The 16,027-nt window shown below is 43.6% G+C and overlaps 1 protein-coding gene across 1 annotated transcript; it reads left to right on the forward strand.

The window, feature by feature from the left end:
• Positions 1–433: 433 nt before the first annotated feature.
• LOC144125585 (uncharacterized) lies at positions 434–10,648 on the forward strand. Its single transcript, XM_077659082.1, has 7 exons — positions 434–473; positions 553–699; positions 4,639–4,761; positions 7,250–7,479; positions 9,204–9,363; positions 9,852–10,035; positions 10,612–10,648. Exons 1-7 carry the CDS (start codon positions 440–442, stop codon positions 10,646–10,648), a joined length of 915 nt encoding a protein of 304 aa, XP_077515208.1. The 5' UTR covers positions 434–439.
• The last annotated feature ends 5,379 nt before the right edge of the window (positions 10,649–16,027 follow it).

Raw genomic sequence — 16,027 nt, forward strand, 5'->3', positions numbered from 1 at the left:
ATGTCCCTCCAGTTGACCCTGCCCTGTGCCAGCTGTGGCACCTTGTGCGTACAAATTCTAGTGGAAAACTGTCGTGCATTATCGTTTACCACCTTCCAGCCTAGCAGGAAATAAACCACATATGCAGCAAAGGCCACTGATGCTACCACGGAGGCTGTGTGCTTGGCCACCAAGGTCACATGATAATCTACATCCCTTCCCTACATTTCCTTTCATAGCCCACAGACTGCTTCAAGATGCCTACTATAAAGTGTTTGTGTTTGTAATAGCCAGGAATTATTGCATTAAAAGTAATATCCAGGAATTGTTGCATTAAATGTTTGCCTTATTTTCATGTGAAGCAGCAATTTTAGTGTGGACTGCACTTGAGTTGGGTGTTTGATCTCTAATATTTTGCAGGATCATACAAGGATGCTGAAAAAAGGCTAAAAAATATGAGATGAGCTCTGCAGTGGAAAGCTCTGCAATTTCTGGTAAGTGGAAAATCCTAAATTTTTAAACATTAGTAAAATTAATGCATATTCAAAATATGCACGCATTTTCCTGTTTTAGGCAATGAAGGTCCGGATGGGCCTGAAGTCCGGCTGCCATTGCCGCTGAGGCTGCCATCGCCACCACCCCGGCTGCCATCGCCACCACCCCGGCTCCCGTCGCCACCACCCCAGCTGCCATCGCCACCCCGGCTGATATCACCACCCTGTAAGCCTTTATCTTTGTTTAGTCTTTAGATTTGCATTGTTTCAGTTATGGCTTAGTGAATTAATGGTAATATCACATAGGAGAAAGGGGGGATACCCACCCTCTAGCCGTGCCTGCTTTTTATTGATCGCAAAAAATGCATAAGGGTGACTCATGAATTTGAGCTCAATTAAGACCCTGTTGCAAAACTGTAATAAGTCTGCTTTCCTGCATAGCAAAAACCCCTTTACCACAGAGTCCATGCGAGTCCTTGAAAACCTTTCAAGAGGGAGAAGTTATTTTCAAGGGCTGAAGAACAATTTGAGGTGAAGGCAACGGAACAGATTCTTTCAGTTGTCAACACGTGTGCCCTATCCTTAGACGATGTCATGGCCAGTTGATACAGAGTGTTAGGTGGTAGCTTTAGAGATCACTTCTTGGTTTTTATCGTTGTTACAATGTTCTTTTTGGTGCCTTTAAAATCACCAGTCACACCTGTGTAGGCATGCGCTGTACCCTCAGAAGACTGAAGCATGTGCTGATTGATGTCAGACGTTCTTTCTGAGAAAAATGTACCCGGGCGTTGTTTACGGCGTCCCGTGTTCCGAATGTGACAGTGTCTACATTGGCAAGACTGGCAATTTTAAAAGGCACCTAAAAAACATTGCAACAATAGGTTTGCCGAGAAGAGCAATTGTAGTGAGATACTGTAAAAATTGAGTCATGAAGTTTAGCATTTCACTGTTTTCAAGCAAAGGATGGAAGGTAGAATATAGTTCTTGTACTGAAAATTTAAAAGTGCACAGAAGACAGGGACAAGAGAACTGGATGGGACAAACGCTGTTCACAACTGGGTTTATAAGAAACATTTTTCATTAACAGCCCACCTGTGAAGTCATAGTCAGCATTGACTTGCACAATGTAACTGCCAAAGGCAGGAGAGAATTTTAAAATTGTAATTCATCAGAATGTAATCAAAGGATGGTGCTACGTGTGTACAATGATTGCTGACACCAAAGCATGTACTATAGTAACCATATGCGACTTGCCCATGAACAACAGCTCTTTCTGAAGCATGGTCACAGAGCCTTTCGCTCATACACTCGACACACAAATTGCCGCAATGGCTTTGTGGTTAAGGTGCTTGGCTGCTGACGCGAAAGGTGCTGGCTCAATCCCGACTGCAGTGGTCTCACTTCAGTGGAGGTGGAATGCTAGATGCTCGCCCGTGTACTGTGCAACGTCTGTGCACGTTAAAGAACACCAGGTGGCTGAAACTATCGGAGCTCTCTACTGAGTTGCTCCAGCTAAGGTGGTTTGGGACATTAAGCCTCGTAAGTCATGACTAAGAGACAATTTCGGTATCTCCCTTTCAGTTTGTTTTTTTGCCATATCCCACGATTGCAGTCCTGTGCACTTCAGGGAAGCATCCGTGGCATTCCCCACAATGAAGTGGCAGATACAATCCACCGCCTGTTCCAAAGGGCGTGGGCGCTCTCTGAGGCGGTCGTTAATACACCAGCCAATTTGGCTGATGTACACTGCTACACCTGTGTGGTATTCGATAGATGACACCAGTGAAGCAAGGAACATGCACGTTTTGGTGCTTCTTCCGGCAGTCAGTATGGCGATCCGGCCTTTCCTCTACAAGTCTTGCATAGCTGCGACAGCTTACATGGCGTACAAAAATCCCAGCTGTATGCCATACTTAGAGGCAATTTTCTTCGGGCTATGAAAGCTTTGTGCTGTAGGGCGTAACCTAATACCTTTTGTTCTTGGAACCTCATATATTTTGATCTCGAAAAGTATGAGGTTATGCCCTAACTGCACAGTCTCATAAGCTGAGGATAATTGCTTCTCAGTATGGCATACGGCTGGTGTTTTCTGTGCCACGTAAGCTGTTACAGTTATGAAGACTTATAGAGGAAAAGCCATATTATCGTACTAGCTGCCAGAAGAAGCACCAATACATGTACGTTCTTGCTGCGCTAGTGTAGCCTATAGGACACCACTCAACTATGGCAAAGTGTGCATCAGTAAAACTGGCCGGTGTAGTAAGAATATAGATACCTTCCTTTTGGGTAGTGTTTTCATCTTTAAAATATTGTGTAAGGCATTGTTACACATGGATTACCGTGTGGTATTTTCCTCTGGCTGCTATATAATTTACAATCCATTTTCTTGTGCTGTTTTGGCTTCAGTTTAAGCAGCTAAACAATGACCGCGACGTCAACATGTGGTTAGAGGTCACGTGAGGCATGAAAAAATGGCAGTATAATCGCTACTCCTACATTTGTTATCATTCAGGCTCTTTGGGTGAAAGTGCATATTTCGCTTCTTTCCCTGTGATGCATCAGTAATCACGGTTCCCTTTTCGCCAAGGTCCCATGTCTGCCCCACTCCCCAGTTTTGCAGTCCTGCAAAACCATATATATACAATTTTTTGTGTTATCTTTGCGTTGCTGTCATGCATTGTTGCAAGTGTTTGGTTTGGATGCGTTTCTGAACATCACTGCGCGTATGACTACGTATTACTCCCCCGATAACAGAGCAGCAAGCTTCCACACAACCGACCAAAAGGCACTTCTAGCATTACTTTTATTCGAACTGAGCACAGAGAGGAGGTGAAGCCTTAGAGGAAGGCGCATGCCGTGATCACCGACGCACCACAAGGAAAGAAGTGAAGTGTGTGCTTCCGGCAGAGCAGGCGGATTGGTGCATCACCCGTTCGCAGCAGTCTCACAGAAGCAAAGACTCCTTGGGTACTTTTATTTCTTTGGGCTTAACTTACAGCTGTGTTGTGTCGACTGCAAGGACATTTTAAAGGAAATCCAAGGGCCAAAGTAAAAACAAAAATGAAGTTTTCCAGAATACTCTTTTGGAACAGACAGCGGATCAAAACTTCATTGTGGTAACTGTCTCGAATGCTTTCCTGAACTGCACAGGATTGTAATCGTGGGACGAGGCAAAAAAAATGAACTTGAGAAGGAGGTACTGGAAGCATCTCTTTTTATGGCTTGGGTGATAAGTGCGTGAGCGGAAGGTCTGTGACCGTGCTTCAGAAATTGTCCACGTGCAAGTAAATTATGGTAACTATATAGTACGTGTTTTGGTGTCATCATACATTGTACACACGTGGCACCATCCTTTGTATGCTGGTGAGTTATAATTTTCTTGTTCTGCATTTGGCGATTACCTTATGCAAGCCGATGCTCGCTACAGCTGCGCTGGTGGGCTGCTATCAGAAATGTATGAATAAACTGCTATCAGTAGCGCTTGTCCTCTCCGGTTCTACTATAGTAGTTCTACGACTATAGTAGACCATAGTCCGGTTCCGGACTATAGTCTAAAGTGATTGAATGTGTGTGTAGATGGTGCCTTCTGGAGGGGAATATTTTATACTGTGAGTGAGTGCGTACATAGATGGTGACTGCGGGAGTGGAATATGTACTATTTTAAGTGACTGTGTGCATAGTGGGGAAGATCCGACAGGTTTAGGTCGTTGTTAACATAAGTAACGCTACGGTTGATCAATTGCCAGCAGAATAAGCAAGGTTAATACCACCTGTAGCATACAACTCAACTCTGCGGTGCTCTCATTCAAGTTGTTCTTGTGCTTTCAAATTTGCAGCATGATACCAGCTGGGGCAGCATACAGCTTCGTTAAGACTTTTTTGTGTTTTGAGGGTCCGCCAGAATAAAGGAGCAGTTTAAATTACTAAATATGGTAGAATGAGATGACACCCTGAACAAGCATGGTCTTAATGAATGGGAGCTCATAAATACTTAATGCTAATTCTGTACGAGGCAGTTACGGTGTATATATATATGTATCCTTTCAGCAGACGTGCTGATGTAGCATTTTGGCATTATCTGTGTAGCATTACCTGTGTTATACTGAGTAATTTTTCCGTTCTTCCTGCATCGACACTAATGCTTCATGATCGTGTCCAACTTCAGCCCTGCTTAGCCATTCAATGGAGGCGGCCACACCAGCTGGTGCAAATTGCACTGCGGGCTGCCCGGCTAGTTCGGCCTCCACTGCAGGCGACCTTGAGGATGTGGAGGAAGCGACTAGCGATCGTAAGGCTTTTCGCTTTCTTTACTTGTATATGAAGAGCCTGAAAAGACGAGAATGCAGTGAGAGGATAGGATGAGAATCTATTTTTTTGAAGTATGAGCCTAAACAGGCCTTGGTAGAAGTTCTGTTTTGCCTTAAAGGAGACCTAGTTGGTGGATATTTCAAAACGTGTGCTTTGAAAATGACCACTGTTTGTATAAATATGCCTGCTGCAAGTAATTCTTAATAGAAGTACTGAACCTAAGCGGTGATAAAATTTGCTACTTGACACTTCCACAGCTCTATCTCATTCCTACTAACTAGTTGCAGCGTGTTTTCCCGGCGAGTAGCAGTTTGTTTCCTTTAATTTCTTTTTTTGGTTCTGGATTGTGGTTTTGGTTCTGTTATTGTTGTTTCCCTTGGCCCATGTCACTAGAAAGCCACAAACTTTTAAAGATGGACCAATAGAAATAAAACAAACATTACAGATTGTGGCTCAGGCCTGCAAAGTGGTCACTGTACTCTATACAGTTTCTCTAGTTTTTGTGCATATATTTTTTATGTGCCCAGCCTGCTGTGCTTTCTCACTCCCACTGGAAGCTGTTGTCACAATGGAAGAATACACTTATGGCTGTTTCCATCCTTGCCATGATGTGACGGCAATCAAAATGGCAACCAAGCTGAATAGAAAACTGGTGGTACATAGAAGGAACAGTATTCAGAGCAGCTATTTTTAACTAAGGCATTGTCAGTGCATGGTGCATTTGTGATATATAGATCTGCAAGGAATAGAGCAGTTGTACAGAACAAATACCTTTGTGGTTAGCTGTGCCTTGTGGTGGAATCAATGGCAATTTAGTAGCTTAATGCAGAGCATGTTGACGCCCAGTGTTGCTTTACATTACTATCATCGATGCTGCAGTCCCACAGGGTGTTAATTGTTCTGACGTCCAGTGAAATCCTCCACAGCACTTCATCATCCTGCAGAATCTCGCACTTCACAAACAACCTCACCATGATATCGTGTAGAACAGCCACAAATATGTTCCCTCGAGGCAGCCACCACATTTGCATTACCCGTTCTAATATGTCAAACTTGCGGCCAGGTGCGCAGTTGTTCTGTGAAGGATGACAGCCATCTTGAACATATTCCTGAAGAAGCACCGAATGTTTATGGGGCATTCACTCTTGGACACTCGGCGGAGAGAGCAAGCGAAATTCTCTGCCACCGAAAAAGCTGCATCGTTCACACTTCCCAACCACCTCGTCTGCGCTCATCGTCTGTGTGTCGTCTGCTCAAGGCGTACACAGATATGGCAAGAGGTTAATCCATGCTGTCTATGTACGATAACTGTATGCACGCTTACTTACGCTAAATGCAGCTATTTTGCCAGACGTTACGCCATTTCTAGCATTGTCGCTTTTAAATACATAAGATTAACCTAGTGGCGCCATCTGGTGGTTACTCTCAAGCCTTTTTTAAAAAAGGAAAGGATTGTCACCTAAAATAAAAAAAGAACACATTTATTACTCACGCTTTTTTAATGGGTGAGATGAGACAAAGCGAAAGAGCGCTGGTGCTTTTATGGGCATTGAACGCGCTCAAACAGGCAGTAACAGCGACGAATTCAGTCCCAAACGAGGCGTCCCGCTCCGAAGGGCGTCGCCATGTTTGTTGCCGAACTTCGTACTCTCCTTCCTATTGGCTGACGGGATTCGGCGGATTTTTTTCCGTGGCAGAATTCGGTCCTGGACCGATCAGGCTTACCGCTTGGTATTTCGGCGCAATCTCTGCCGCGGCAGCGGATTCCGCTCGTTCTCGCTGCCGAATGTCCAAGTGTGAACGCGCCGTTACTTGGCCCTGAGCACAATTGATGAAGCGCCGCATTACAAACTGGTAAAATATGTAGCCAGGAGACATTACATGCATCAAACAGCCACAGAGAAACTGTGTGCGTGGCATCAACTCTTTTGTCAGATGCAGAATAACCAACAACAGAGTGAGCTGGTGCATCATTGAAGAACCAAAAACAGCGCTCACCCATTTTCTCGTCTGTCGTTATGGCGCTGTTTTTAGTTTTTCATCAGGTACCGGCACTCCCTGCAAGCGTTGCTGTTCTGAGTGGCAGTTCCACTGCAATTGGAACAGTGCCCCTTTCATCAACTATCAACACTCCCAAGAGTGCTGAGCATGCAGCTAAAAGTAAAAAGGAAAACGAAAAATCCTTCTCAAGAACCATGCAGAAAATTCTGGGCAGAGCTGTGGAGCAAACATAAAATTTCATTTACCGCATCATCCCTGATACTAGTTTGTCTCCCCTTTATTTATGGTGCCATGCTCTGATTTTCGATTGCAAGCCAACACCCGCATTTCGGATTTTCAAATTTGAAAACAATAGGTCTACTTGCAAGCCTGTAAATGCAGTATATTGCTCATATTGCGTCCTTGAGGTGTAAATATATACATCTGCTGTGAAAGCCTGCCCTCACTGGAAACCTTGCTCGTTTCAGCGACAATGCTCAAGGTGCTGCGGCTGCTGCTAGAAATACGGCAGCAGCAGCGGGAAATCCTGCAGAGGCTGAGCCGGCTGGAGCAAGCTCGGCAAGAGCCGAGGACACGGTCACCATCTCCTCCCGTGAGCTCCCTCCCGCCACTGTGCCCTCAGCCGCCAGCCTTCACTATTGAAGACTTTGAGGCGGCAGAAGCTGCTGTCAGAGATGACAGAGTAGCAGCTGCCCTGGTAATTTAATTTTTCATTCAATGTTTTATTACAGTAGTCTGTTGGGTGCTTAATGTAGTTGAGATATTTATTGAAAAATCTGAGCCCCAGAAGTAGATGCTTGCCATGCCTAAGCCATAATCATGCTGTTCTTGTATAAGTTCTCCGCTAATATAGTGGGAATGGATGAATTTTGAAAAGTCCACCCATAGTAGGGTTACTGTGACATTGTTAATAGTCTGTTTTATTACAACTGAAAATTCCGGAAACAGTCGCGCCCACTTATACCGAACAAGACAGTTGCATAGATTACTTTATTCTAAGTCTAATTCCTGTATTACAGTGAAAAATCCAAACTCCCTTACAGAATTAACATTTGTTTCTTTTTGATTCGAAAAAAGTGCCTTAATTGATTTTGCTTCTTTTACATTCGAAGTGAATGCATTGTTTCTGTTCCTTCTAAAATCGGATTGAACGTTTCTTCAAAATAGGCCCTATTTAATGCACTTTCTAAGCTCCCAAGCGCACTCGTGTGCTCCTTATCAAGATCCTTGGCGATAAGCTGACTGCAGGCACTATGCAATTAATCCCCATTGCCGCTTTCACGGCAGCTAGTAGTAGGTCAGGCCTGTTGTCATTAGCTTCCTACTAGTTAAGTGCTTGTAGTTCACATGGCATATTCGTTTAAAAGCATCAACTAGGGTTCATGACCTCTGCAACAAAGCACACAAGATGGTACAAAGGAAAGAAATTAACACGGACAGCACAGCTGTATCGGGGTATATTGCACAATTTCAGCTGATGGAAAAGGTGCGAAGGAAACAGGGCGAGAATTAACACGAGTAATTAACATTTTGATTAGTAATTATATGCTGTCATTGACATATAGCACATGCTTGGCCACATGAGCAAGTTCTTCACTGATACTGATGGGGTACTAAGGCAAGGTTTACCTGCTTGGATATATGAGGGTGCAACTCTGATGATTCAGACGAAAATCTCTGTTACCTTGAAGTTTGAATTACAGAGTACTGTATCTGTGCTGCTAACAATGCTTTCAAGAGGTATTTTAAGGCTGTCTTGATTTATTTAATCACAGGACTATGTTATGCTCTACTATACTATTTGTGGCACATTCCATCAAAGTATTGAGCCTCATGAAGCTAGTGTAGTGCAATGTTAAGTCTATTTTTTGGTATATATTTTGTTCACAAAGTTTGGCTGAGTTAAAGTGGCACAAAAATTATTTTAATTATTGGTTTGAGACGATTGACTGGGAGTGCTGTTTCGGAGCTAATTTTTTCAATTATTCGTTGTTTTCCAATTAAGGAGACAGCTTTGATCAGCCTTTTGCCTGGCTATTGCTTTTTATGCCTTTCATTAATTGAAGTGCAGTACTCCACTCCAACCAGGACACTTTCAAGAACTATAGATGCTAATTTTAGTTGCATATTTTCCCTGTAGTGATGCATAAGACATGAATCACCGTGGAGTATTCCCTTACGAGTGCTAAACAATTTAATATTTAACTTCTTGATGCTGTTACTGTGGTCAAAATGTCAGAAGTATTTCACATGAGGTGTAAAAAAACCACTATAATTGCTGCTGTGTTGTAGCAGGTATACTACAATTACTTTCGAAGTCACACCGTTGTCTTTGCTATTGCGTTCTACAAGTTAAGTGGTTATAGAATGTGATTTTTCATGTGAGATAACCGTTGGGCAAGTGAAATTTTTTCCTTTCAGAAGAAGCAGCTTCTCCGCCTAGGCGGGAACAATCTAAAGGAGGTGGCGGCGAATGTGATGGGTGCTGTGATGGGGGTGGCTGTGCAGAGACTATTCAGCCTGCGGGGGAGAAAAGGAAAACGGCCATTCGTTGGCACAAAGCTGTGCCGGGTGGCAACAGGTATACCTGATTCTGAATTGCTCTAGCTTTTAATTTAGAAATATTGAGATTCCTGCTTTTAAACATGTACAAATTTTTCCAAGCTATTTTCTTGCTGTATCTTACTGTAATTTTTTATAACAGCTGATGAATATTCTGTTGCTGTGTTTATGTGATTCGTTTGGGGCTCTTAGTCATATAAAACTCCATAAAGAAGCAGCAGATGCCCTCAATCAAACCAATCATTTCCATTTGTCGTATTGTAATCCGTTGTCATGAACTTCCCTGCAATGGCCGCTTTGACGTTGACTGCAGTGTCCTCATGATAGCTCATTTTTTTGCATTTCACTACTGTACAGTACTTGTGTTGTTTGTTGGGATACCTTGTGTGTCAGTAACGTGTGGTTTTTCTGTGTCAAATCATGAACTTGGATTTCCATATGCTTGCAGGAAGTGTATCGTTTTAAAAGTTGCATTTCTTGGTCTTAATGCACACTCACCTTGCACAGATGCCATCTGCGAGAGGCAGGGGGTCGACATCCTGGCAGCACAGGGTTTCATTGGCAGGTGGCTGCCCGGTGCGTGCGACCGAGGGGGCGGCCGAAAGAGGCGCTATGCACAAGCTTTCGAGCCTCCCGAGTCTCACGCTCCTTCTGAGGAGCCGCAAGTGCCACCTGTTAACCCCTGTGCTGGGTCAGCCTCAGCCTCCTGCCCTGCAACCCCTCCAGGCATGGCCATCATGTCCCCCTCAGGGGTCCACCCAAGCTCTGCCCCTTCCCCTGCCCCCCCCCCCCCACAGCCTCCTCCTCACGCCCAGCCACCCCACGCAGCACCCTTGCCACATGGGTCATTGCCCCACGGGCACATGAAAAATAAAAAAACATTTTTCTGAAATTCCTGTTTGCTTGTTTCATTTGGTAGCTGCTGGACATTAAGTAAAAAATGTGCATGAAATATTGTTTGCAAATCAAAATACATATGCAATGAAAATACTGCATGCAGTTTTAATATTTTAATGGGAGTTCGAACCAATTTCATATACAGCTAGAAGTCGCACGGTATTGAAAACCACGGACGGGACCTCTAAATGCATGCGATAATTCTGCACTGGTCTCGGAAAATACTGGAAATGCCTAGAGGTAGCCAAGATATGCCGGTATCCGAAAGGCCACTATTCGGCCATATTGGAGCCACTATTCGGCCATATTGGAGCCACTATTAGGCCATATTGGAGCCACTATTCGGCCATATTGGGCCCTATATTGGCAGTGATGTTCGGGCCATTCTTGGCATTCAGATTGGCTGAACATCAACCCAATCTTGGCGGAAATGTTGGGCCATGCTTGGAAAGAGTTGCGATTTGCCTAAATGCCAACGAAGGGCCGATATTCGCGCCAATTTTCGCCAATGATATGCCAACGGTGGCCCGCTATTGGTGTGCTGCTTGGGTTACCACACCTAAAAGTTCCCAACATATGTCTTGCGTCTCTAACAGCTGATAAGAGTGATGTACCTAACCTCTTGTTAAAAATAAATACTAAGACGGGACCGAAGCCCGACATCATAACGAACAGATTTGTAACAAAATATGCACAACGGGTGGCGACTTGTGCCTTATTCTTAAACAATTATTTACCTTCAACACTTCTAGCAGATGCGAAAGTGGCGAAAATTTCTACCCACAAATTTGGAAATGATGATGAAGTTTGCAACTTTAGACATATTTCACTCATAAGTATCGTATGTAAATACCAGAACACAGTGGTGAGACCTAACAACTTTCCTCGATGATCAGCAAATTATATCGCCGTTTCAGCGCGGTTTCTGCAAAAACCTTTCCATAGTCACACTAGCTAGTCGAAATATTGCATGATGTTTCGCTAACCATGCATGGACCACCGAAAAGAGACCTCATTTTATTAGGCTTCATTAAAGCATTCGACAGTGTATCACATAGAAAACTAATTCGAAAACTGGAATCTAAATTAGGCGAAGGACCAATCATTAACTAGATGAAATGCTATTTAACTAATCACTCATAATCTGTTGAACCTAAGCGCGAAAAGTCTAGCATAACTAAAGTCACCTCCACTGTACCTGATGGGAGTGTTCTAGCTCCTATTTTATTCATAGCCTTCGTCAATGATTTACCTGAAAGAATCCCTGTAAATATGACTTTTTGCCGATGATTGTATACTGTCATTTAAAATTACTTCGCCAGATGATAATTTAACACCTAACAATGCATTCAGATTGCTATCTAAATAGTGCGCTAAATGTCAAATGAGTCTAAAGGTCGAAAAATAACCCCTCTTAATAATTACGAGGAAATATCGCGCCTGAATTTTAATACACATTAAACTATATTCCACTTCCTACAGCTGCACAGCATAAATTCCTCGGTTTGATAATATCATCTGATCCTATATAGAACACTCACGTCAAGTTCAGTATGCCATCAGCAATAAAACGACTTCTCTTGAGATACCTCACAGGTGCGTAACCAAATATCAAATCACTTTCCTGCAGTAATTTTTTCAGAGCAGTACTTAATTATGCAAATGTAGCGTGGTTTCTGTTTGCAGATAAATTAATAAAGAAGCTCGAGGGGAGTTCAGAGAAAACCTGTAAGAATTTACATATAACAAATACAAACTAACTCAACGAAACGAACAAGCAATGTTGAAATACTCACGTTATAAAACTGTGACAGGCTTGCACGACTGAAACTATTTTACAAACTAATTGATAACACGGTGAACATTGTTCAATGTATATTTAGAAATCAGAAACAAGATTTAGCAGGCATAAAGATTTAAAATCACTGAAAGAACATCGACTCATGACAATGTAACACTGATTTTTTTTCATTAGCAATTAAAGATTGCAATAACCTACCATCATGTGTAAGTACCTTATCCATAGAAACATTTTTGGGGAAATATGTGGCGTCGTTTTCAGGAAGGTGAGAAATATGCGCGATGTCTGTTCGCATAGGTGCATGGCTATAATTGTCCCTTGCACCTGCTTCCTACAGACGTGCTCGAACTGCATCAAGCGGTATCGCCGTGCATCATTTCTGAAATTGCAAAGCATGATCAATGAGTTAGACACGTAGAGCAGAATAGGAGGTATAAAAATTAACATGCATATAAATAAAGTAATGTTCAACAGTCTAGCAAGGGAACAGCAGTTCACAAGTGGTAGCAAGGTGGTGCTGGAAGTGGCGAAGAAAAATGTCTACTTCGGGCAGGTAGTGACCGCTGATCCAGATCATCAGAGAGAAATAACTGGAAGGATAAAAATGGGCTGGAGCGCATGTGGAAGGCTCTGTCAGATCATGAATGGAAGTTTACCAATGTCCCTCAAGAGAAAAATGTACAACAGCTGTATCTTACCGGCACTCACCTACGGGACAGAAACGTGAAGCTAACAAAAAGGGTTTATCTTAAGTTAAGGAAAAGCCAGCGAGCCATGGAAAAAAATGATAGGTTCAACGTTGAGAGGCCAGAAGCGGGCATCGTGGGCGAGGGGAGAAACGCGGGTTAACATCCTAGTCGAAGCAAGAGGAAAAAATGGGCTTGGGTAGGACATTTAATGCGAAGGCACGATTACCGCTGGTCGTTAAGGGTAACGGAGTAGATTCCAAGAGAAGGCAACCGTAGCAGGGCATGGCAGAAGGTTAGGTGGGCGTATTAGATTATGAAGTTTGCCGGCATAAGGTGCGTGCAGCTCGCAATAGACCGGGTTAATTGGAGTGTCTGCAGAGGCCTTTGCCCTGCAGCGCGTGTAGTAAGGCTGATGAAGAGGTTCGTTGCTTTTGCACCGAATCTTCACATCCACATTTATGTAAAGAGCGCAGGATAGGTTACAAGCATTTATAAAATCGGTAGTTATCAAAAGAATAAAAAATATCGCCCAGCACGCGGAAGATGAGGATTTTCAAGTTCAAATCAAGAGCTCTATATACACTTCAATGAAACAAAATTCAAATGGTCGCCGTGACGCGCCGAGGCCAGTCACACCCTCCAGCGAGGAGATCAGTGTATGGGCGGAGATGAGTGTGTGGGCTAGCGAGAAGATTGCTGTGGACGAATCGAAAAGATGTTTTACGTTTTTACAGTGGCAGGGGAAGGTATTTCGCGAGCTGGTGCAAGGACTTTCAAGCAACGTTTCGCTATAGACACTCCATGCGACGGGACCAGCTTTTTCTACGCAATGGCTTATACCACATCTTCCGCTGACCAGAATACAGAGCGTGGACAAATGAACTCCTGCACAAACTCACCTGCTTAAAAAGCTTTCTCAGTTCGCGAGTAGGTCTACACAATTAACTCGGAGCTGAGGATGTTGCACAGCTTAGCGCCTAACCATTTCGGCCGCCAGTGACTTTGTTCTCCTCGTCGTTGTAGTTGGAAGATCTGAGCAGGTGGCCGAAGATAAGCGTCGGAACGAACATCTTCCCAACACGGTGTTCCACTACGGGGGTGCCTTAGCCCTTATTCTATGTCGACATGCAGTTTTGCTCAGGATTTATATCAATCTGAATAAAGAGCAGTGACGAAGTTCATCATAATCATCATCATCAGTCAGACTATGCCCACTACAGGGCAAAGGCATATTCTATGCCTCTTCAATTAACCCTGCCTTTTGGGAGCTGCGCCCACCGTATCCCCGAAAACGTCTAAATCTCATCCGCCCCCTAACTTTCTACCGCCCCCTGCTACGCTTTGCTTCTCTTTGAATCCACTCCGTTAACATCATAGGCCAGCGGTTATATTGCCTTCGCATTACAAGCTCTGCTCAACCCCATTTCTTGCTCTTGATTTCGAATAGGATGTCATTAACCCGCGTTTGTTCTCTCATTCACTCTGCCAGCTTCCGGTCGCTTAAGGTTACACTCATCATTTTTAATTCCATAGCTCGCTGCGTGGTCATAACATATGCTGAACCCTTTTCGTTAGCCTCCCCATTTCTGCCCCATAGCTGAGCAGCGTTACGATAAAGCTGTTGTATACTTTCCTCTTGAGGGATAATGGTAACCTGGCATTCATAATTTGAAAGAACCTGCCATATGCGCTCCACCCCATTCTTATTCTTCTAGTTATTTCTCTCTCATGATGCGGGTCAGCGGTCATTACCTGCCCTAAGTAGATGTATTTCCTTACAACTCCGAACACGTACATACCAATTTTGAACTGCTGTTCCCTTGCGAGACTGTTGAACATTACTTTAGTTTTCTGCATGTTAATTTTTAGACCGACTGTTCTGCTCTACCCGTCTAACTCATTGATCATGCTTTGCAGCTCATCTCATGAGTGACTTAGCAAAGCAATGTCATCAGCGAATCGCAAATTCTTTGGGTATTCTCCATTAACTCTTATCCAAAATTGTTCCCAATCCAAGCCTCGGAACACCTCCCGTAAACAGTCGCTGAATGGCATTGGCGAAATCATGTATCCTCCTCTGACACCCTCCCTCATTGGAATTTTATTGCTGAATTTATGACACACTATGTCAACGATGCAGTTCTTACAGATATATTCCAGTTTTTTTTACATCAGGCACTTTTACGGACTGATTCGGCAATGCCAGCATTACTGATGAGGCTTCCACTGAGTCAAATGCGTTCTTGTAATCAATGAAGGCTGTATATATGGGTTTGTTATATTCTGCGTATTTTTCTATCACCTGGTTGATACTGTGAATACAGTCTATTCTCAAGTGTCCTTTACACAAGCTTGCCTTATCATTTAGTTGATGAAAATCTATGATTGTCTAGGCTCTATTACCGATTACATTAGTAAGTGCTTGGTATGCAGTGGACAGTAAGCTCTTTGGTTTGTAATTTTTCAAATCATTGACGTCTCCTTTCTTATGAATTAAGATATGGTTAGATAATATTAGTTAGGTGTGTGCATATTAGCGAGATCCTGCCAATGAATTCGCCACTGGCACCTTGTAGCATTGTAACTGCACAATAGCAAACTATAGCAGCGCTTGCGTCAACCTTATAGATGGCTTACACGTAACGTTTACGATTGCCACCGGGTTGGACCACGAATAGTTTCCATGGCAGGCATCGAAGCAGGTGGCGTACGTAAGTCAGATAATGACAGAGAGCGCTGTGATATCAGTGCGAGCCGTCTTTAGCGCTTCTTGGCATATCACTGCTTTGCGCATTGAAAAAACACTATATTTAGACATCGGGTACAGAACATAGAGAACGCCAGAAAATGCCATGCAACAGTACAAAGCCGTTTTAAGCAAGCGGAACGCCTTTGTACTGTTGCGTGGCATTTACTGGCATATTCCAAGTTCTGTATCCTATCTCAAAGCGGAACGCGAGCAGAAACATGCTCCTCGTATTCACGACACGGACGATGTCGAGCCAGCAGCCAGCGGAAGTGCATGGACAGTTCTCAACATTGCTCAAGATAAACCGGCGAGATGGAACGGTGTGATTATTGACGCGGGTTGAAGGCGCAATATCAAGGCAACGACTAGGGGTTCAAAATAAACGTTTATAAAAACCAGCACATGGCATAAACTCTTCAAAACACGCCTTCGCGGATTTACTGCGCCAGAATAAATCATCGATATTTGTCACGGATCTCTCCGGAGACCACTCGGACCGAAAGAATGGACTAGGCGACGGGTGTACCCACACAAACGCACATTTAAT

The sequence above is a fragment of the Amblyomma americanum genome, chromosome 1 (genome assembly GCF_052857255.1).
Source record: "Amblyomma americanum isolate KBUSLIRL-KWMA chromosome 1, ASM5285725v1, whole genome shotgun sequence".
In the NCBI taxonomy this organism is placed as follows: domain Eukaryota; kingdom Metazoa; phylum Arthropoda; class Arachnida; order Ixodida; family Ixodidae; genus Amblyomma; species Amblyomma americanum.